The following is a 22,669-nucleotide window of genomic DNA, read 5'->3' on the forward strand; positions in this document are numbered from 1 at the left end:
ACAGTACACTGCAGTCAGATGTAATAGAAAAATGTGGCAAAGTCCAACAACAAAAGTTATAGCAAGTGTTCTTGTCTCAACCATTTCACACCATTGGTGAAAGTATGGGGTTTCCTTAAGATTTATACCAAATCAGCATCAAGCATACAGGATAAATGTGTTCTTTCTACAATATATATTCATTTCCACAACCATTAAACAAGCCTTTGCACCTAGAATTAAGTTGTATTATTACAGCCACCCATCACAATGTGGTGGTGGTGGTGGTTGGGGTGAAACATTGAATTTCCATCACAGTGCAGCATAAAATGTTTTCTTCACTTAGATTTATTCTGAAGCATTTAAATTTGTGGGAGATGCAATCAGCCCTCAAGAGTATGAAGGATGACTGCTCAAATACAGTTCTCAAAATGGAGTTCCACAGGCTGCATCAGACATGCAGACTCCGCAACCTCTGAACCAGGAAGCTACTACCCACATCCAGTAAATAACATTTGAGCCTACTGGTGATGACCTTTTATATGTATTTTTGAAAAACCTTTATTTTGCAATATGAAGTCCTGTGAAAGACAAACAGGATTTTGTCATTTTCCCCAATATTTTTCTGACCCTACTATAAGTAGTCCTCAGGAAATGTGTCAACTTTTTGCAACAGCAGTTATCACTGTCTCAACACTGAGGCATGAAATTCTGTTGTAGCACCAGACGGAATCATTCACCAAACGCAAAATTATCAGCGAGTTTGGAAACAATTTTGAATCTACCAGAGTTGGAGCTTCAGCATCTCATTGTAAGTATTTTCTTGGCCTCATACATTGAGAAATTTAGTTGCTTAGCACAAAATACATAGTTTCAAAAGTGTTCTAAAGTTACTTCCTGGAATGTGAGGATGTTGATAATTCCTCAATTTTTTTTTAGGAACAGTTTCACAAGCTAAGTGTCAACTAGTACAACATAAGGATGATGCGTATGTAGAACACGCTTCTTCACATACACTAATAAAACAATACTGCCAACAAATCCATGTTGCAGAAAGTGACTGAACAGGAACAGTCTCCAAAAACTTTATACAACGCTACAAAGTAAAAGTAACTTTTTGCTGTGCCACCCCTTCAGCAACAAGCCTGAGTGATTTTCAGTGTATGTGACAGGCATGGGCATGTCATGTCATGTGACGACATGGGCACAGGCATGTGATATTTGGCCCACTTCAAAGTTGGGTGTTATATCAGTGTACAAACTCCTGTTTGCTGAAGGGGGTAGCCTAATTGCAAGCTCTGGTCCTTATAACCAATTCCCCGTATTGTTATTGACTAAATGCTTCCAGATATGGGGCCCTGCCTTCAATTTCTATCTCAAGCCACCCTTCAAACCCTAAAAGTTGCTAGTACAGTTTTGTAAACCCTGTACATTGAGTTTTTCTTGGATTAGTCACTGCACCAGTAGGAAATCTCTCATTATCAACTGAAACTCTTCCTAAGTAGCAGACTTTCTAGCACACAGGAAAAGGATTTAGGATTAATATCTACACAAATTTCTTAATATAAGGCTAGGAGTAAATACCTTCTCTCAGAGTTAAGGACACCTTTTTGATTGACAGGGAACTCTAAAGAATTTCTGTGCCTGTTGCAAATTTGTTAGTGGCAAAGGTAATGTGTAAGTGGGTGGTGGCAATGGTACTAAACAAAACCCTACATCTCTTCTACACCACTTCCAGGTGGACCATCCTACAAGAAAACAATTGGCTGATGCAAACCTTAAAACTTTTGTAACTCAGTATACACTCTTCTCCTGATGTAAAGCCTTAATCCAGGGTGCACATTACTAGATGGATAAATTTACTTGCATTCACAAACCATTAAAAGCAAACTCAGGAGGCAGTTTTCTCTAGTCATCCAGCAACACTTCTTTACATCTGACCCATTCCACTTTTAAACCTTAGTTTTTATTTTCCATTGCACTTACAGCTTAGAACACCCTTACTGAAGATAATTTTTGCTTTTGCACTACAATGGGGTATTTGTCCAGGATATCAGTGGGTACAAATTTTGTCACTTTGAGTGTGGCTTTTTCTGTCTCAGTTTTCTGTCTGTCATTCAACAAGGCTTTAAGGCTGTAATGGTGAACACTGAAGCACTTCATTGACACTACTGTGACCTGTTAGCAATGTAATTCATACCTATACAGTTAGCTAGAGCACGTCTTGTTGCTCAGTGTTACCTGAAACACATCCAAAGTTCAAAAGAAGAATTGCACTGACCATTCATCACCCAACCCCAACCCAAAAAAAGTTGGCGCTGACTGGGTGATTCCTGCAGCTAGCTACTTATGGCAGTCTCCAGTCAGTCTGAACCAGCCTGTTTATCACCATTGTTCCTACAGATACTGAAGGAAGTTTTAAGTATTGCTAGAGTTTTTACTTTAGTCAGGTGCTTAAGGTTAAGTGTGGGTTCAGCACAATTAACTGATAGCCAACTGGTGTGCATCCTTCCTTCCTCCCTCCCATTGTTTATTTTAACACTAATACTTCCTACATTTGCTGCATCACTAAATTTAAATACTTGCGAGACAGACATTACGTACCTCATTACTTTTGTCAAATTTGGTATTAATCTTGGTAAAATATTACTTCCTGCGTACTTTAGAGCTTGACATCTATATTCTCAAACAAAGGTGTTTCAAGTTGACAGTTTCATATTGAATAACTGATTTTTCAAGAATTGTACACTGGCACCTAAGTACCTAATATTTTGAAAATGGAATAAACTGTTTTACACTGTATTACAATTTATTGTTTCCAAGAATGCTGAGTTTTAGAAGCTGAACTTTTGACTGCATGAAATTCAAGTAGTTATTAACATTTTGATTACAATGGCTTGAACATACAATATGAAATAATTTATACAAATAAAAACATTAAAAATTACTTAAGCATTTCTATACAGGAGAAAATTACAGCAACTGTGACTGAAATAAATAGTTCTCAGACGATAACTGGGTAATTAAGGTCATCACACCTACTTTACTTTCAGGAACTTGATAATGAACACACCCCCAATCTTCATTACAAATAAATTTAATACATACTCAGCAATGACATAAAAAATCCTACAAGAAGACATCCAATACAAAAATTTTCAGTTGAGTAGAATGGTAGAAATTAGCTGGAATCAGCAAATACTACCATTACAATAATTATGACCAATTTTTGAATTACCAAATATAATGATAGTAATTACATAGTTTAATAATGCCAACAGGCTTTAAATTCGAGTTTACCCCTCCCCAAGTCGCCTTTGTTTTCTTCACTTTGTAATACAATACCATAAAGTATAAACTCCACTGACATGAAAACATTTTGCTCATGAGCCAACGAGACTAGATACTTGTTGGGCTCTGGATCATAGGTCCATCACGGGCAAAGCAGTTTGTGGAGTCTTCAGAAGAAAACTGCGCCTTACTGTCTGTCTGTGGCACGAAGTTTCTCTTCAACAGCTTCTTGAGAAGCTTCAGACATGTCTGTGGCCTGCAAAAACAATACTAAAATTAGATTACTTCAATATTAACCACTGCCCTCTTTAGCCACTTTTACTTCAGAGATTCATTCTGTTACAGATTAAATGTCTCAATTTAGGTCACCATTTTGTTCTCTTCTCAAAATATCCTTTTTGTTAACTGCCTTTTTCTCAGATACAAATTTTTCCTAGAGTACTTGTGTTTTTCTTGCAAAAACTAATCAAAGTTACATTCAGCCATAATTCTGAAATAATTATAAATACCCTTTTCCTGATGAAGTTTATATGTTTATTTTTTCTACAGTAACTACATGTAAAACTAGTTGTTACAATGAGCTAGTTGTGTGCAACTTCTGTAAACATGTTTTAATTAAAAAATTTAAGTTCTTGTCAGATTTATCTACCCAAGAGAAGTTAAGCACAGCAACGAACTACCAACATGATTTACTTTTTAACTGGAATTTTTCCAATATCTTGATATGAAGGACTGTGTAGCCAAAACATTTTACTAGTTACTGCATTTATTACTGCCCTATCTTTCCTGTCCTCCAAAGTTTTTATCTTTAACAGTATTCTCAGGCCTCAAATTCCATCACACAATATCACTATCTGTTAACTGTCCTGCAGTAACAATATCTTAGGAATAAGGTTGACCACACACTTAACAGAATACAACCCTTCACCTCATTGAGTGGTCTCTCTTACTCCTGCAGTAGTTACATACTATCTGAGCTTTCCTATTGTGATCAACAGCAGTAAAGGGTGACAGCTTAATACTCTACAATTGGACATAAGCATACTGGCCTTAATTCTAAGAAAGTGGCTACTATATTATTTATAAGAAACATACCTGAATATACTTCTGCACACCAACCAACGATTTCTTCAGAGCATCGAAGCTAGAAGAGTACAACATCTTCTTCTTGACTTTGGCTGTGTCTGGGCACCAGGACATGAGAAACAGCTTCTGCTTCTTCGAGGCCTGAAATATCAATACCAGGATGTTAGGAATGTACCTCATATTAGTACATTTTATACTAAGTGAAAAATTATGAAGAACTGAACTCTTAACTGCCAAAACAATTTGAACTTTAACATTTCAGGAGAGCTAATTATCAAATATGAAGAAAATCAATTATATCAACCAATGCTTCAACTTCAAGCAATTTAAATGCAAGTCAAAATCAGACAACCTTGATAAACCCTATCTATATAGGCAACAGACAAGGACATTCTTACTAGTCTCATCAGGACATGACACACACACACACACACACACACACACACACACACACACACACACACACACACACACACACACACACACACACACACACACACTTTCATTCTACATGGACATTATGTTTGTCACATACAATGAAGTGAAGTAAGGCTTTTCATAGATGCAGTTATCTATAATAAAGTAATATCTGAGAGATACTGCATCAATATTCAGTCAGATCTTAAGATTTCGAAGTGGTGCAGAGACTGGCAACTTGCTCCCAACGTTCACAAATGTAAAATTTTGTCCTTAAACTCAGCATCCTATGACTAATATCAATGAGTCATTGTTGGAATCTGCCAACTCAAATACAAGGGTGCAACACTTTGTAGGGATATGAAATAGAATGTTCACATAGGTCCAGTCTTGAGTAAAGCAGGTGACAGACTTCTGTTTATTCGTAGAATACTGTGGAAGTGCTATCAGTCTACAAAGGAAATTGCTTACAACTGACTTGTAAGACCAGTTCTAAAATATTACTGAAGTGTGGGAAAATTACCAGATAGGACTACCAGGAGGTATTTAAAGCCTACACAGAAGGGCAGCACAAATGGTCACAGGTTAGTCCCTTGGTGGGGAGGCTTGCATGCCCCAACAATACAAATAGCTGTATCATAGGTGCAACCACAAGGGAGGGGTATCTGTTGGGAGGCCACACAAACATATGGTTCCTGAAGAGGGGCAGCTACCTTTTCAGTAGTTGCAACTGCAATAGGCTGGATGATTATGTGGCCTTTTAACACTATCAATGGCTGCAAGCAAGGGGAAACTACAACTAATTTTTTCCTGAGGGCATGAAGCTTTATTGTATGGTTAAATGTGATGGCATCCTCTTGGGTAAACTATTCCTGAGGTAAAATAGTCCAATTCAGACCTCCAGGCAGGGACTACTCAGGGTGACAACGTTTTCTGGAGAAAAAACTGGCATTCTACAGAGCAGAACATAGAATGTCAGATCCTTCATCGGGCAGGTAGGTTCAAAAATTTAAATTAGAAATGGCTAGGTTAAAGTTAGGTATAGTGTGATTTAGTGAAGTTTGGTGGCAGGAGGAACAAGACTCTTGGTCAGGTCAATGCAGGGTTATAAATACATCATCAAATAGGGGCAGCAGTAGGCTTAATAATGAATAAATAGGAGTGCAGGTAAGCTACTACAAACAGCATAGTGAATGCATTACTGTAGCCAAGAGAGACACAAAGCCCACACCTACCACAGTAGTACAAGTTTATATGCCAACTAGCTCAGATGACTAAGAGAACGATGAAATGTATGATATAGAAATTATTCAGAACGTGAATTGAGATGAAAATTTGGATGGCGAATTTGATAGTAAGAAAAGAGAAGGAAAAGTTGTAGGCATATATGGAAAGGAATAAGGAATTTAAGAGGAGCTGTCTGGCAGAATTTTGCACAGAGCGTAACAATCATAGCTAACACTTTGTTCAAGTATCATGAAAGAAGGTTGTATACACAGAAGAGGCCTGGAGACACTGGAATGTTTCAGATATATTAAATAATGGTAAGACATTTAGGAAACAGGTTTTAACTTTGAGACATTTCCAGGGGCATATGTGTACTGACTACAATCTATTGGTTATGAACTGTAGATTTAAACTGAAGAAACCGCAAAACCGGAGTTTTTGGAGATGGGACCTGGATAATCTGACAGAACCTGAGGTTGTAGGGACTTTCAGGGAGCACATTAGGGAACAACTGACAATCATGAGGGAAAGAAATACAGTAGAAGAGGAATGGTTAGCTTTGAGATGAAAGTGAAGGCAGCAGAGAATCAAGTAGGTAAAAAGATGAGGGCTACTATAAATCCTTGGATAACAACAGATATTGAATTTAATTGATGACAGGAGAAAATATGAAAGTGCAATAAATGAAGCAGGCACAAAAGAATACAAACCTCTCAAAAATGATACTGACAGGAAGTGCAAAATGGCTAAGCAGGCATAGATAGAGGACAAATGTAAGGGTGTAGAGGCTTCTCACGAGGGGTAAGATAGATACTGTCTACAGAAAAATTAAAGAGACCTATGAAGAAAAGAACCACTTGTATGAATATCAAGAGCTCTGAGCAAAACCCAGTTCTAAGCAAAGAAGAAATATGGAAGGGGTATAGAGGGTCTATATTAGAGCCATGTACTTGTGGACAATTTATAAGGCTGGAAAAGGATGCAGATGTAGATGTAATGGGAGGTATGATACCGTGAGAAGACTTCAGCAGGGTACTGAAAGACTTAAGTATAAACAAGACACCAGGATTGGACAACATTACATTAGAAGTACTGACAGCCTTGGGAGAGCCAGCCCTGACAAAACTACCATCTTGTGAGCAAGATTTAAGACAGGTGAAATAACCAAACTCCAACACAAACATAATTCCAATCCCAAACAAAGCAGGTGTTAACAGATGTGAAAATCACTGGTAAGTCATGGCTGCAAAATAATGGGAGAAATCAGTTTGGATTCTGTAGAAATGTTGGGACACATGAGGCAATACTGACCCTACAAGTTATCTTACAAGATAGATTAAGTACTGGAATACCTATGTTTCTAGCATTTGTAGACTTTGAGAAAGCTTTTGGGAATGTTGATTGGAATACACCTAAATTCTGAAGGTGGCAGGGTCAAAGTCAGGGAGCAAAAGGCTATTTACAACTTTTACAGAAACCAGATGGCTGTTGTAAGAGTTGACTGGCACAAAAGGGAAGCCGTGGTTGAGAAGGGAATGAGACAGGGTTACAGCTTGCCCACAATGTTGTTCAATCTGTATATTGAGCAAGCAGTAAGGAAACAAAAGAAAAAATGGATTAGGAATCCATGGAGAAGAAATAAACACTAAACTTTTCAATAACATTGAAATTCTGTCAGACAGCAAAGGACCTCAAAGAGCAGTTGAAAAGAATGGACAGCATCTTGAAAGGAGGATGTAGGATGCACAACAATAGCAAAATGAGGATAATGGAATGTGGTCTAATTAAATCAGATGATGCTGAGGGAATTAGATTAGGATATAAGACACTTAAAGTAGTAAAGAAGTTTTGCTATTTGGGGAGCAAAATAACTGATGACAGTTGGAGTAGGGAGGATATAAGATGTAGACTGGCTATGGCAAGGAAAGCATCTATGAATAGAAATTTGTTAAGATCAAGTATAGATTTAAGTGTCAATCTGTTCTGAAAGTATTTGTATGGAGTGTAAATATCTATGGAAGTGAAACATGGATGACAAAAAGTGCAGACAAGAAAATAGGAGGTTTCAAAATGTGATACTACAGAAGAATGTTTAAGATTAGATGGGTAAACCACATAAGTAGTGAAGAGGTACTAAATAGAGTTAGGGAGACAAAATTTGTGGCACCACCTGACTAGAAGAAGGGATTGGTTGGTAGGTCATGTTCTGAGGCATCAAGTTATTACCTATTTAGTATTGGAGGGTAAAAATCTTAAGAGACAGACAGACAATTACACTAAGCAGATTCAGAAAGATTTACATTGCAGTAGGTACTGGGAGATGAAGCTTGCACAGGACAATAGCATGGCGAGCTGCATCAAACCAGTTTCTGGACTGAAGATAACAGGACATACACTGCCAAACAGGGCAGAGATGTAAAAAAAAAGAATATATCAACAGTTACGGTAAGTGTTTTGGAACACTTGTGGTCGTCCATTACATGAGTGGGAGAGGAAAGAAATGACTACAAAACTTAACACTTCAAGGGGTTTTGGCACTGCCTTCAACATTTCAGGAACTGGACAGGTCCCAATTTGTCAACAATTTGAAGTATGGGATAATCAAATCCTGAACAACTTTTAAGGGAGTTGCTGGGTAGGTTGTGCTGGGAAATAATTGAGAAAAACAATACAGTGTTTCATTTCTGAGTTAATGAGCACTGAAGTTAGCCAATCAAGCCACAGTACACACAAATCCAAATTGCCCACAAGGGATGGTATCACTAAATGTGTTCATGTGGTTTCCTGAAAACCAAGTGATACAATTATTGGACATGGGACAGTAGTAAGGATCAAACTCAAGTCAAAGGGTGAGCAGCCTCCTGTACTATCATTTACACTGTAACAACTTACACTGTTTATGGCAGGCCACTAATCTGCACACACAACTTGATTGGTTAGCTTCAATGTTGATAAAGATATGTTGCACCATTTCATTTTATTTCTCAACAACCTACCCTGCAACACCCTTAAAGCTTTTCAGACTGTTCCTGACCATCCTGTATAACACATTTAAAAAAGTTTCTGTACAATGATCAACACCCAACAGATGTCCATTTGCATCTTTACCTGACAGCTTCAAATCCATTTAGATTCAATTTTGGGCTTTGCCATCTAAAGTCTGATCGTCATATTAATACCTTAATAATACACAATTTTCACGTTTGGTGTGAGAAAGATCTGTTCTTACAGGCAACCATTTATCAAGTTTTACTGACACTTAACCAATTTTACTGCACACAATCATGAAATCTATTTTTCTAGAAATTACCAGACATTACAGGTATCTTACACCCAAATGCAAAATTCATTTTAATAGGTGATCTCTGAACTTTCCATCTGCATAATCTGTGTTTGGGGAACTGAAAATTTTAACTGCCTTCCAGGCCAACATTGGGCAAATCAAAACAATCTGGATTTCTAAACAGAACGGCACCTCTTTCCTAATAATTCACTATTTCTACCTAGTAAGTGGTAGAATTACACACAGATTATTCAAGTGCATGACAATCATTACATATCAATTGCCTGCCCTTTGTCACTTCAATGGTCAGGACAAACACAAACTACTGTTTCTGAAAGAAACAGACCCTTGATCACATTGTACAACATACTCACCTGAGATTATAAAGAAGCTATCTACTCAACCTTACACATTTTAGAAAAAAATTTTGCAAGCTGACCTGTGTCAGCTGGATGAACAATTCACAGTTGTGGGCCCAAATCAAATGATTTTAACTGCTACAAATAATATATCAATTACCAACAAACTCTATAATTTTTATTAATAAAATGCTTTCATTTTTGTCATGTATCACAGCTTTAAGTTTTCTACCTGCACTTTCAGTTATAGTGCTCAATATAACTTAAAGAGTGGGCGACTATGTTTAATCACACTTTCCAAGTAAATTCATGTAAATTTCAGCATAATTAAAGCTGTGATATCTCCGATTGGTTACCATCTATTAAACTTTGTATTGATCTATCATATTTAGTATGAGAAAGCTGACCCCCACACAGGTTGAAAAGACTGCTCACTGTGCCATCTTATCCCAGCAGGGCAAAAGTCAACACAAATTGTGATTTTAACTGCTTTATCACCCTACTTGCCAGTTTTAGTCCCAAAGTGATGTTCCCTCAGCTGAAAGTTGAACTCTGAGGGCAAATTTTTGTCAAGTGAGGAGGCTATGAACTATTTTGCAAACAAGGACACTTATTTGGACAGGACAAAGACGGAAGCATCATTGGGGGAAGTGTATAGACTTCCAAGGAGATTACGTTGAAAATTAAGAAAATTAGAAAAACATCTCTATTAGGTATGAAACTTTTCTAACAGGAAGCTCCAATTTTTTTACAGATTTACCCAGACTAATGTATAAAAATCTTCAAATGTGATTTCACAAGCAAGTTAATGCATTAAAATATTTGACAACCATGTAAGCAAGATGAAGTTCAGAAATCTGAATTATACTTCCAATTTGTTGGAAGCCACTACTCCCATTCTGGAATATTGGATGAATAAAAGTCCAGGTATTTGTGTGCCATCAGTTTGTGCTGCTCATGACACTTCTCTTATTGTGTTAAACTTTTACTCTTATCAGTAGACTGAAACAATTTTGAATTTTTAAATTCCATCAATGAACCACTATTTAACAAGTTTGTTGCCCTAGAAGCCCATTAGGCAACCAGAATTAAGAAAATGCATCTCTTACTGTAAGCTAAACCTATCCTAACAGTTCCTTATCCCATACATTGGTAGACAATATGCTGATTGTGCCTTTCAACACAGACTGTTACACCAATTTAACATTTAAACTGTGGCTGCCCTTTAATCAACATGCCACAAATATCTTAATAGTATATGTAACTGTGCAACTGAGTGAGCTGTGTTGTTCATTCTGCACAAAGGGATTTAATATTTTGCACCAGTACCATCGAGTGTTCCAACTTCATTCCACAACTCCCACTCCAGCCATTGCTTACCTCAAGAACTTAACTGGTGAAAGCTATTTATCAGGCCATTACTGCAACTGACAATTCTTATCTAATTATCTGTGAATTTTTAACATAATACTTGGGTTTGCTGTATGCCACCCACAAACACTTTAGTGTTTAAGTACACTGCTCCTTGACACTGCACATTGCCCCACTATCCACCTTGTGTGCATACCACAGTAAGATTTATTGCACAACCTTTTTTTATCAGGTACAATCAAATATCTGTTACTTGCCATCAGAAAATGGTATTACAAAATGAAGCTGGTAGTCACTTTCTCCAAGCATTTTATCACAATAGTAGGCAATATGCCCTAGTTGGGCAGACGTGTGGAATGATCAAACTTAACAGCACCTGACTACATGTAAGTGGCACACTACACATTCTGTCACATCTTATTTTATAAACCTCGTATGTTACTTAGATACCATCTGCCACCTCTAACATACCAACAAACTTTTGAAGAATATATTCTAACTGCCATTTGATTTCTAACATTTAGACAAAACTAATAAGTTGTTTTGCATGGTAATTTATGGGATGTCATCTCTGCCTTACCTCAGAAGTGCCTTGACATTGGTGCGTGTATTCGAAGTCGAACAGACCATATCGACATTCACCAGTACCACCCTTTTGAAGGTCTTCTAGAAATTGATCGTATGTAGCATTGCGTTCACCTGGTGGACAAAAGGATGAGTTAATCATATTAACAATCTACATATAAATTAACACACTCACTGCCTCATGGCAGTCAGTTTTCAACCATAAGGCATGCATAAATATTATTTAACTGTAACATTCCCTTCCGAGAGGAAATAACAGGCCTGGGTGTTTAAGAAAGAACTAACTGATCTTTCAGCAAGTTATAAAAGTTAATGTGGTCACCATTTTAAGATTTTCAAACAATGTCGCTATTACAATTACTTCAGAATTAGACCTACATTTTTTGTAAGCAACTGAAAACCAGCTACAACATGAAAGTCTCCAATGTTGCAAATTAGTTTTCACTCCAAGTCATTTGGGAGTATGTTAAATTTTTATGAAATGTGAATTACCATGACATCTTGGCAACCACAATTATCAAAGAGGATGGGAGTTTGATGCAAAAACTTAACAGGTTAAAACTATGCCTTTCACAGGCAAAGGTCCCTGAGCAGCACAACTTTAATCTGCCAGGCAGTAGTAACTACGAGGTAATTAGTTGCTCACTGTCACTAAAGCAGAACATGGGGTAGAAGTTTAATGCTGTCATTTTCATTTGAAGTGTCTCTTGGCTACACAGATTGAAACTGGAATGACAAGCACTGAGTACTTTCAGATTGAGTTTAAACCACCAGATTAAATGAATGGCAGAAAGCATTTCACAAGGACAACTAAGCACACAGACAACAACAGTCACACTACCATTAAGTGTGTGACTGATGCTTCGGACTTTACATGTCCAACACGTTCTCCAGCTTTAAATTCAGGTGACATACCTCATATTGAATGCTTAGCAAGAAAGAAGCTGGCTGTAAGTCAAAACTGCTCTAGTATTTCACAAAATGTGTCAAATTTTACTTCATGTTAGACCAATGTGTAATGATGGAAACTGTAGAAATTGAGTTTTATGGCCTATAAATGTTGTTATAATCAAAATGCTGACAACAATGCTGCCTGCTGTCATGGATCCCTCAACTTATGGCATTTAGAGCTACAAAACAATTGAAGACAGTTTTCACTTACCTATATATTCAACATCAATCTGTTTTTCATCTCTAATGAAGAAAACAACATAACGATGTTTCTTATCTTTCTTTATTTCTTCATAGGTAGTTTTACACGCATCTGACACTGTTACCCCAGAAGCCTGAAATTAAAAATTATGCATCGTAATACAGTCCTAATAAAAACGGCCAACTAAACATTTTATATGGCATTTATCACCCTCCATCTATTTCACTATGTAGAATGTTATATAATTACTGTTTTACTTTCACTGTATGAACAAACACAGGAGCATTGCACACTACATATAAATGTATGAGGTAGTACATTGTTTGATCACACACCTCATACACAAGGATTGAGGTTCATGCTTTGGCCCATCCTGAATTCAGCTTTCCCAAATCACTTCAGAACAATTACTTCAAGGTCAGAGCCAAGCATCTATGTTTAGACCTATGACATTCTCATATTAGCTGACTATTTCTATTAATTGTAAGATGACACTCAACTAAACTGATCATGTTAATCTGGAGCAAACTGTATTTTATTTACTGACCGAATTTATTTTTCAAGAAATGGGTATTTTAAGTCCTGTGAAGAAATGTTTTTATGTTAATAGAATCTTCCATCAGTTCTTGGTAGAACAACAATATAATAAATGAAAAGCAACAGTTTTTGAACAAAAACAGCTGCTTTTCATTTATTAAATGTTTTTCTTAACAAAACACTTCCAGTCATTATTTTATGAGAAACACCAAGGATATCCTTGTCACAGCAGCACTTATTAGAACTTCATTATATGAGAAAGTTCCTGTACATGCATTCGGCTAATACATCTCTGCCCCCCTTCCCCCTGCCTGTCAAGTGATTCTTTTATCATTACTTCCACTTTAAGAGTATTGTCATTACTACAATTTCCCTAATTTTTCCAAACCACGGGAAAGTGAGAAATGGTATTAATTTTCACATTTCAAATGCAGGGTCTAGCAAGGACTATAAATGCTATACTTTCCTTTGCACTTTTATTTTCCATTCTGACCACAGCAATTCGCTTGGTAGAATTAACATGATATCCATAACAAATGAGTTTTCTATCTGAAATGTCACGTGGTCCCTAGCAACTATGCGTTTTTTTTGGCAATTCAAGGTACTAGTTCTACAAGACCAATCTGGAGGTTTAGTGCAATAGACTGTTACAGGAGATGAACACACCACTACCTGTTAACCTCCACAATTTTTTTGCGTGGGTTACAGTTTTAAGCCTACATGTCCGACAAATCAATCACATCTGCATGTAATTAACACCTGTAATTCTCAATTTCTGAATAGGAATTACAGCAGGGTCTCAAACTTCTTTAAATTTGGACGACAAACGTGGCTGCGAGATTTTTCGTCTGCGGTGTACGCTAAATGGTAACTAAGTAACATTTTTTTGCCATGAAGTGCAAACAAAACCAGGCCACGAAAGCTCGGGGTCGTGTACGCGCTCTCCCCCCCCCCCCCCCCCCCCCCCGCAGGAGGCGCTCCGTCCGCCCCGCCCCGTTGCGCTGGCTCGGCATTACCATATATAGGCAAACAGCGGCACAGAAGGCAGGCGCGCGCGCGTGTGTGCTATCGGCCGCCGGCTCCCGCCTTTCACTGCATTCCCCTCCCACTACGGCAACCTTGGCGTAGAGAAATCGCGGACGTGAGTCACCTGTCGCGTTGCGCGGAGGTGTGCGAAGTCTCACGAGACACCAGCCAGATTCAAATGCTGTACCAGATCGTTCAGCGTTCGAAACAATTTCGGAGTCCAATTTGCAGTCTATGGTATTACCTATTAATACGTCCGTATTTATATTTGGGTGCAATATTTTTAGTTAACATATATTCCTCCGACCACCTTCTGCTGAATCAAAGATTTGGAGACGAGCAATAGCGTCGTGATGCGTCATGTTGATATGAGTCAGTCAACCTGCCACTGTCTCGCCGTGTTGCCACATTGTAGAACGCTGCTGCCTGTTTTACCGACGCTTTTCCATTACGGGAGGGAGCAATGCTTTTTCCTTACGTTCTTCTGGATTATGTAGAATTTCTCAATTCATGCTCAACACTAATAACTGGAGGGGGCGATGTAGGGAAGGGTAAATGGATGCAAACGGAATGCTGTTAACACACAAGCCACATGCTATTTTACCGGCATATCTAATCCTGCGCTTTCGGCACATTCACTGATGACCGATGTTCAGTCAGCCGCAACAATCTGCTAGAACAAGCACAATACATTCAATGTATTTGAAGCCACCAGTCCTACACTTCCTAACACTGTAATTTTTATATACTATGTGTGTGAAAATTAAACCAACGAAATTTATGAACACGTTGAAGTGTGTTCTGAAATATGTTTACATGTAAGTCAGCCGAAACAATTTCACATTTAACAATTATTTGGTCAAACTGATACGCGATGAGGCGTTTCTCAAACAAATTCTGTTGGGTCTAAAATTAGATTCCTCTCGCTTTATCTATGAAATACTTAAAGAATCTCAAACATTTAGAATGAAAATCAAGAAGTTGGTTGGCTACTTGAAATTATGGTAAAATTAAGGTGCTCACAGAACTACCTCTCCTCTGCTTATGTGACTAATGCGTCAGAAGGAGAATTCTGCGTGATAAACTGTTTTGGCCGGTAGCTGTACAGTAAGAGTGGAAAAAGGAGCTTAGCATCGCTGTTACCAAATACCTACAGACAGCACGGAGCGGTGTTCGAAGCATTAAACGCAAAATTTTCAGGCAATTGTTCGACAGTCAAGTCATTTTAAGAAATGATGGCGAAATAGTTTGAACGTTCCGTTATTTTACTGGACAGAATGCTAATGTGGGCTCTATGACTCAACCAACTATTCTAGTGGCTCCGTTCATGCACGTGCCTGACGTCCACGCAGATGCTGGCCGTATTTCTACAGTTCGAAATCACTGTAAAGCGGTCATGTCTAATACATTCAGCAATGAAAATCGCTACGGCGCAACAGCTTCGTACCCGCTGTGATTATGGCGCTCCACTACTGCTCACGATGTTAAGACATACTGCGTTATTTGGGCATTCCACACTGTATTCCGAGCAAAGTAAGTTTCATTGTCTGCACCATGTTTTATCGACTGGAGCTCAATGCCATGACTAATCGGGCTGTGATACCTCAACGAGCCATTCGGGGAATTGCCTCTTCGAGAAAAGTCACCACGCAACATCCCGGAATTCACGTCCTAACACGTAACGAGTGCAGAATCGGAGGAAGCTGCACCCTTTTCTTTAAGCATGTTGAAGTCATTGGCCTAGACTTGCGCAGCTTTCGTTACGAAATCACCGCCCAGATAGTACTTTGAGACGAGTCTTCTACACTTACTGTGTGCTCAGTTCATTTTTTATGAATACTTCATTCGCACTGTAGCCTCTAATACTGAAAGGTTTGTCATTGAGAAAATCTGGCATGTCCGAAGATGGAAGAAGTGTGGCGGCGTGTCTTACTACTAGAGCGTGAGCCCGTTTTAGCTCCGACGCGCCCAAACCGCTGCCAGGCTGCGACTATTTCGGTCGATCCCCCACAAGCCCGGCGCCTCCTGCCGCACTGCAGGACCACTCGCTCAGTCAACGCCCCTGACCGGTTAAGATGGCGGTGCGGCACTCTGGGGAAACTACTTCCACTTCCAGCCGCGTTTCCGCCGGAAGTACGCATCGACTGCTGCTCGGTGCGAACGATTGATCTTTATAAAACTCTATAGCAAACAACGGGAGCTTAAGAACGTTCTGACGTGCATTTAACTGCACACAAACTTATTACAAATGCAAATTTTTCACCTGACGATGGAAAATCCCTAACTAACATTTATATTAAAATATAAATGTAGAGTTAAATTTATGCAAACTCAAAATTGGGCCGGGGGATTAGTATAGTACAAAATGCACTAGCATTTAAAGTATTTCTATGTGACAACTCTCTCTCTCTCTCTCTCTCTCTCTCTCTCTCTCTCTCTCTCTCTCTCTCTCTCACACACACACACACACACACACACACACAACTAATCTAATTTAATTTAATTTATTTTTTTCCAGCAAATGAATGCTCAACTTACATTAAGACTTAACAGGTTTTCACATTATCTATAGCATATTCATTTACAACATTTTCACACAGATGCTTCTGGAGGTCTACACTAGTCACATAACATGTTGATATGACTGTAGGCCTTAATGAACAAAAAAGGATGCTTATTTATAGAGGGAGACCAAGGCTTCACATACTAAGCAGGATGAAATGAATGTAGGTTAGGTTGCAATAGTTACACAGAAACAAGGCATATACATGCACACATACAATAGACTAGTATGAAGAGCAGCACCAAATCAGTCTTGATTGAATATGATCCTGATGGAGGTGGTATGTAACAGCCTTCAGCCTTTGAACAGACTTACCCAATCATTAAGAAGAACCTACAGTTAAACTGACTTATCCATAACCCACTCTGGTCTTATATTTAACACATTACTGTAATACAGTCTTCTTAATATCAAGTCATTTCACTATATTGCACTTCTGTTGATCTTTGACATCCTTTTCCAGACACTATAGGATACAACTGATGCAACTTTAGTTAGATAAGAGGTGATAAGCAAAATCTTCTGGCTAAATTAAAATCAGAAATTGATCAAATTAAAGGTAAGGGAAGAACTATGTTGGGCATCTTACAGCAGCATCCAGATATTGACACTACTGTAAATAATTCCATTCATCAGAACCCCCAATACCTTCAGGGGCACAAGGAAACAGCAATATGCAATTAAAGCTTTAAGATATTCTGCAATCCATTTAAAATCTTACACCTAAGTTTAACTACAACCCAAGGTCCTGAACACAAAAACTTCAACTTTTCCTCACTTTTCAGTACTACCAAATAAACAGCTCCAAGGGGAATAATGAGTTAAGAAGTCCAGTCCATTCTGTTAAGCAGTTTTGCTAACTTTTCAGCAGATTCATTGAAAAGTGCAGAATTTCAAGCCCCACAAATTCCAATCACCAAGAAAATCCTACCTCATTGGGGAAAAGCATTAAAAACAATGGACTCTATACACTGAAAAAACTAGCAAGTTACAGCATCAAAACAAAGCACAATCTCTTTATAAATAAGGTTGCAACAATGGAATGTCCATAATAAAACATCTGACAAATTGTTTTTAATGTTGATCCATCAATCCTCTACTAAAAGCAACAAGTTTTAGGTTGTAACCAAACAGACCTTACACTTTGTCAGACATATTTCAGCCTTAATTACTGCAGAAACTATAGTGGCATGGATGGAACCTAATTACTGGACCACATACATTTTTTCATGGCACAAACATCAGGCTTCCTACTGGTGGAGGTGACTCGAGTTTAACATCCTGTCGACAACAAGGTCATTAGAGTCTAAGCACAATCTTTGATTAGGAAAGGATGGAGAGCATATAAGCTGTGGCCTTTGTCAAAGGCACCAGCTTCACTACTGGTCCATTTGTTACCAAAAAAATTTTCTGCTTTCACATTCACTGGCTGTGCCAACTCAACCAAACTGTCACCTTCCGAAGTAACCTAGACCTCAGTTTCCACTACAGATGTATGAAAAAGATTTCAGGGGTCCAATACATAACTTCAGCCACAGCACGAGTATACACTCAAATGCAACACACCCTAAAAATCAATATTTTTAAAAATTAACGCAAGATTTATACTACTTACTGTCACATTTGACAGAGCATCCTTGATATACTCACCTGTGTATGCAACTCATTAAAACTGCAATTTCTCCAAGTCACAAATCTGAATATCTTAATACAGAACATGCTATATGCTGTAAAGTTTAATTACATTGGATTCATAAAAACAGCTAATTTACCAAATATACACTCAATAGTTCAGTCAGCACCAATCTGATAGCAACATTGGCTACCAATTTATGCTGATCCACATAATTTTGTTCATGGCTTCCTTATCTAGTTACATAAATGATATCCTGTCAAATTCTTTTGCCAACATGAATTTTGCAACCATGCTCACTAGAGCAAAACATCACTGACTAGCAAAATACATTGAGTAGCAGATCTTGGAAAGACCACTACTTATTTAAATATTGCGGCGAATCCAAAAACTCATTTTGTACTGTTTAATATACAAACTGATTTCAGGCCTGAACTGACATTACAATGAGGGGGGAACTGGTAGGTACTATTCCACCTACATGTGCCATTCCAAGGAAATTGACTATTTGGCAAGGGAAATTCGATGTAGAAAAGTTCTGCAGAGAAGTCATTCCACTTCAATAACTTTAGTATGGAAATATGATGCAAAAGGAATTAATGGTAGACCTAGAATAAATTTCTATTCAAAATTTCTGCAGTGGGAAATAACTTTCCTGCTACTTGTCAAGTAGCATAACTTAACTGTCAAAAAACATGGCATTTACAAAAATGAGAGTACCATATAAGATAAATGCTCTTTAAGGTATTGGCACAGCATCACTAAAGCAAATTGCAGCTTTAGTTTGTCATCACTGACTTAGTTCACACTTTAACAATAAAACCACAGCCCACAGCTAAATAAAGCAAATTTTACAGCTCTTCAACCACTAGCAATCATTTTAACAATACAGGAGCACTGATGCTTAAACTGACTAAACTACGTTTTGTCTCCATGAAACAACACTTATGGAAAATTTGACTGCTGGTTGCAGTGGCAAACTTCAGCTTCCATTATTACACGAGCCTAAATATATCTATTGATTGGAAAATTACTTGAGTCATCTATATACATATTTGAAATTACCGGAAAAATAGAGAACCTGGAATCCAATCCAAAATTACTACTCCAGCACTTGTCAAACCACATGCAGCTAACTGTCCTAACTTTAATCTCATTACACAAGCTGATGAAATCAGAATGTGCGAATCAGGAAAAACAAATCCTGCGAAAGAGCTCAACTGAAAACGTCTGCAGACATTCCGCGGTGTAAAGTTATACCGTATAATCATATGACAAGACAGCCAAACCAACCTCGTGTACACACCAATGCAGAAAACTTTGATATAAATTTAGGAGGACAGAGACAAACGGACTTACTACTAAACACTGGCAACGTCATGAAACCTCCCTATGCCAGCAGCACACCAACATAACCAACTGAAATTAACGGCGTTCACATGTTGCTAACACTCAAACCTATCAACAAATCCAAAACTTGCGAATAGAGGAGAAGCCAAAAATAGATAACACGCTTTACATAACTTTTAATTAACTTTTACCTATAGAAAATTACGGACAGCTGAAACACGACACTACACAAGCAAGTAACGCTATATTCAACAGTTATCACTACTGAACTCTAAACGGCCGTATCCATACGTTCAAGTGTCAAATGACATCTAATTGGGGAAATTATCTACAAATTGAACGATATATACCTATTCTTTATTTAAATAAAGGCGCTAAGTTCAAGATCAATTATTAGAAAGGAAATTTCTTCCGGTATAACTTACGAAATATTTGCCATGACACCTGAGGTGTCAGGACAGTAATATCTTATAACTTAACTGACAGCTTGTATGACATTTCTCAGAGAGACGACGTAACAGCTTTCTAGGCCGATATAATAATATGAAGATGGCGGCGCCGGCGTGCAGAACCGGTGAAAAGTATGGAGGAAAAAGTACGTTACTCAATTTTACTACGTTCAAAGACTATTCCTACTACAATCACGGAAACTTTTCTTACCATTTCCCTTCAACAAATTCCACTGCTCCGGGTAACGTGTTTTTTCCCGTCACTGTACTACAGCACAAACTCTCCTTCACACACAAGATGAAAGGGTGTTCACTGATGACTGACCACTTTGCCTCTGCTGCGGAGTGTATCACTACGCGGAATCTATTGAGTTCGTAAGCTCGCCTCCTATTGGTGGACTCCGCAGCACGATTCAATATGCCACTGTCTTTGCTCTTCCAATGAACACGTATGACTCAGCAAGGCAAGGTGTAGGCCAAATTTGGCAAAAAATACTAGCCGTGAATTATCTGAATCATTTTTTATGTAATATACCGTTAGAATTTGTTATCACTTAAGATAAAAGTGTTTATATCCATGACTCAGTAATTTTTGAAGAGGGACTACTTCTTTGACGCCCACTACGCCACCAAGCCAAGCGGTTTCCGTTATGACGAAACTGATGTAAGCGAAATGCTCGCATCCGTACGATTTTTAAATGAAATTCAGTACCATCATGAAACGTATAGTGAAGAATCATACAGGGCAAGTATATAGCATAATGAAGAACAGAATTAGGGACATCTCTGAAACAGTCTCTTGTAGGAGCCAGTCCTGCTTTTTCACGGAAGATATTGCCATATATGGTAAGGAGTGGTCGGGAACCTTTTGCATATAGCGGCGTTCTTTGATTTTTCTCCATTAATTTACGGCCTCTTCAACAAATAAATTTGTATATTAGCCTGCGTATTCTCACGAACGAAATTACATTTCCTATCTGCTAAAGGTGTTGTTCGTTTACGGTACGCGACGACAACTGTGAAATAAATGTGGCTTTCAAACTGGTGTCCAAGATGCATTTAACAAAAGTAGATGTACTACTACTAGTGACAGCCGTACCTCACACGATATGGAAACTAACGAATATTTTAGCAAAAAATCCCTGGCTCTAAATTTTATAAAGAAAGTGCAACTATTGCCAGAGAATGTGAACTGCTGATTCGAATCTCGCGCGAAAACACCGAGGATTGTCGCTCACTGCCGTACACACTATCTTCGTATGTTCCGCACAAACCTCATCAACGAAAATATGTCAGGTGCGGATGAGAAATAATTTGTCAAAAGCAATTTTACTAAATTTACATAAAAATAGAAAGTCAGGGGGTGATAGGTTTAGAATTAACACCGAATCGAGTAAACTGTTACTAACAAATAGTATATTGGAGAATGAAAGTTGTTGTTGACTTTCCTAATAATCAAACTGTTTCCATCCTTATCGAGTGTACGTCATTTCAAAGTAGCAAAATGCCGATGCAGATTTAAAACTAATTGACACTTTATGCTAAAACGTGTGACCAACTTTCCATTTTTTTTAAACTAGTGAAACAGAACAAGACAGTTAATACCAGTCATATAGCAAACTGCAGAATCAATTCGAAGCTTTTGCAGCGTAACTACGTTCTTTTACTCAGCAAAACTTTATCCTAAGAAGAACTCCTTGAAAGATTCAATTCTGTGTAATGTAACAGAGTTTTAATACATCATAACATGCATAATGATTATTAAATTGTGTAATAACGTAGAACAGCTTTTGAACACCTTTTATGGAACTACCAATGTTTGATAGCAACTTCACATTTAAAAAAATAGTTTCCAGGGTTTTAATGCACAAGGTAGTAAACTTCGGTTTATTGGTAGAATAATGTGGAAGTACAATCAGTCTACAAAAGCGATTGCTTACAAGACAGTCGTGCAAGCACTCCTAGAATATTTTTCAACTGTGTGGACCTGTATCAGATAGGACCAACAGGGAATTTGAATGTATACAGAGAACGGCAGCACAAATGGTCACAGGTTTGTTTAATCCATAGGAGACCGTTACAGAGTTCCTGAAGGAACTGAAATGGCAGACTCTTGAAGGCAGCCGTAAACTACCCTGAGAAAGTCCATTAACAAAGTTTTAGGAACCGGCTTCAAATGATTACTCTAGGGATACACTTCAACCACTCTAGGGATACACTACAATACCTCAAATAGGGACCAAGAGGATACGATTGGAATAATTACTGCATGCAGAGTGTCATTCAAACAATCTCACTTCCTGCACTCCATACGTGGATGGAACAGGAAGAAACCCTAATAACTGGTATAATGGGATGTA

At 38.1% G+C, this 22,669-nt stretch overlaps 1 protein-coding gene across 2 annotated transcripts; it reads right to left on the bottom strand.

The window, feature by feature from the left end:
- Positions 1-3,060: 3,060 nt before the first annotated feature.
- On the bottom strand, positions 3,061-21,097 carry LOC126335024 (cofilin/actin-depolymerizing factor homolog). 2 transcript variants are annotated; one of them, XM_049997864.1, is made up of 5 exons: positions 20,521-21,097; positions 12,761-12,884; positions 11,594-11,712; positions 4,366-4,497; positions 3,061-3,526 (listed from the first exon to the last, which is right to left on the bottom strand). In XM_049997864.1, exons 1-5 carry the CDS (start codon positions 20,521-20,523, stop codon positions 3,458-3,460), a joined length of 447 nt encoding a protein of 148 aa, XP_049853821.1. In that variant the 5' UTR covers positions 20,524-21,097; the 3' UTR covers positions 3,061-3,457. The 2 variants fall into 2 exon arrangements, with proteins under 2 accessions (XP_049853821.1, XP_049853820.1); XM_049997863.1 differs by lacking the exon at positions 20,521-21,097 and adding an exon at positions 14,919-14,982.
- Between the last annotated feature and the right edge of the window lie 1,572 nt (positions 21,098-22,669).

The sequence above is a fragment of the Schistocerca gregaria genome, chromosome 2 (genome assembly GCF_023897955.1).
Source record: "Schistocerca gregaria isolate iqSchGreg1 chromosome 2, iqSchGreg1.2, whole genome shotgun sequence".
NCBI lineage: Eukaryota > Metazoa > Arthropoda > Insecta > Orthoptera > Acrididae > Schistocerca > Schistocerca gregaria.

Excerpts from the sequence above, each read along its gene's own strand:
- LOC126335024 (XM_049997863.1), bottom strand. Across the intron at positions 4,498-11,593 it reads AATGTCAAGGCACTTCTGAG|GCCTCGAAGAAGCAGAAGCT; the intron begins GTAAGGCAGAGA and ends TTGATATTTCAG. Across the intron at positions 3,527-4,365 it reads GTGTGCAGAAGTATATTCAG|GCCACAGACATGTCTGAAGC; the intron begins GTATGTTTCTTA and ends TTGTTTTTGCAG.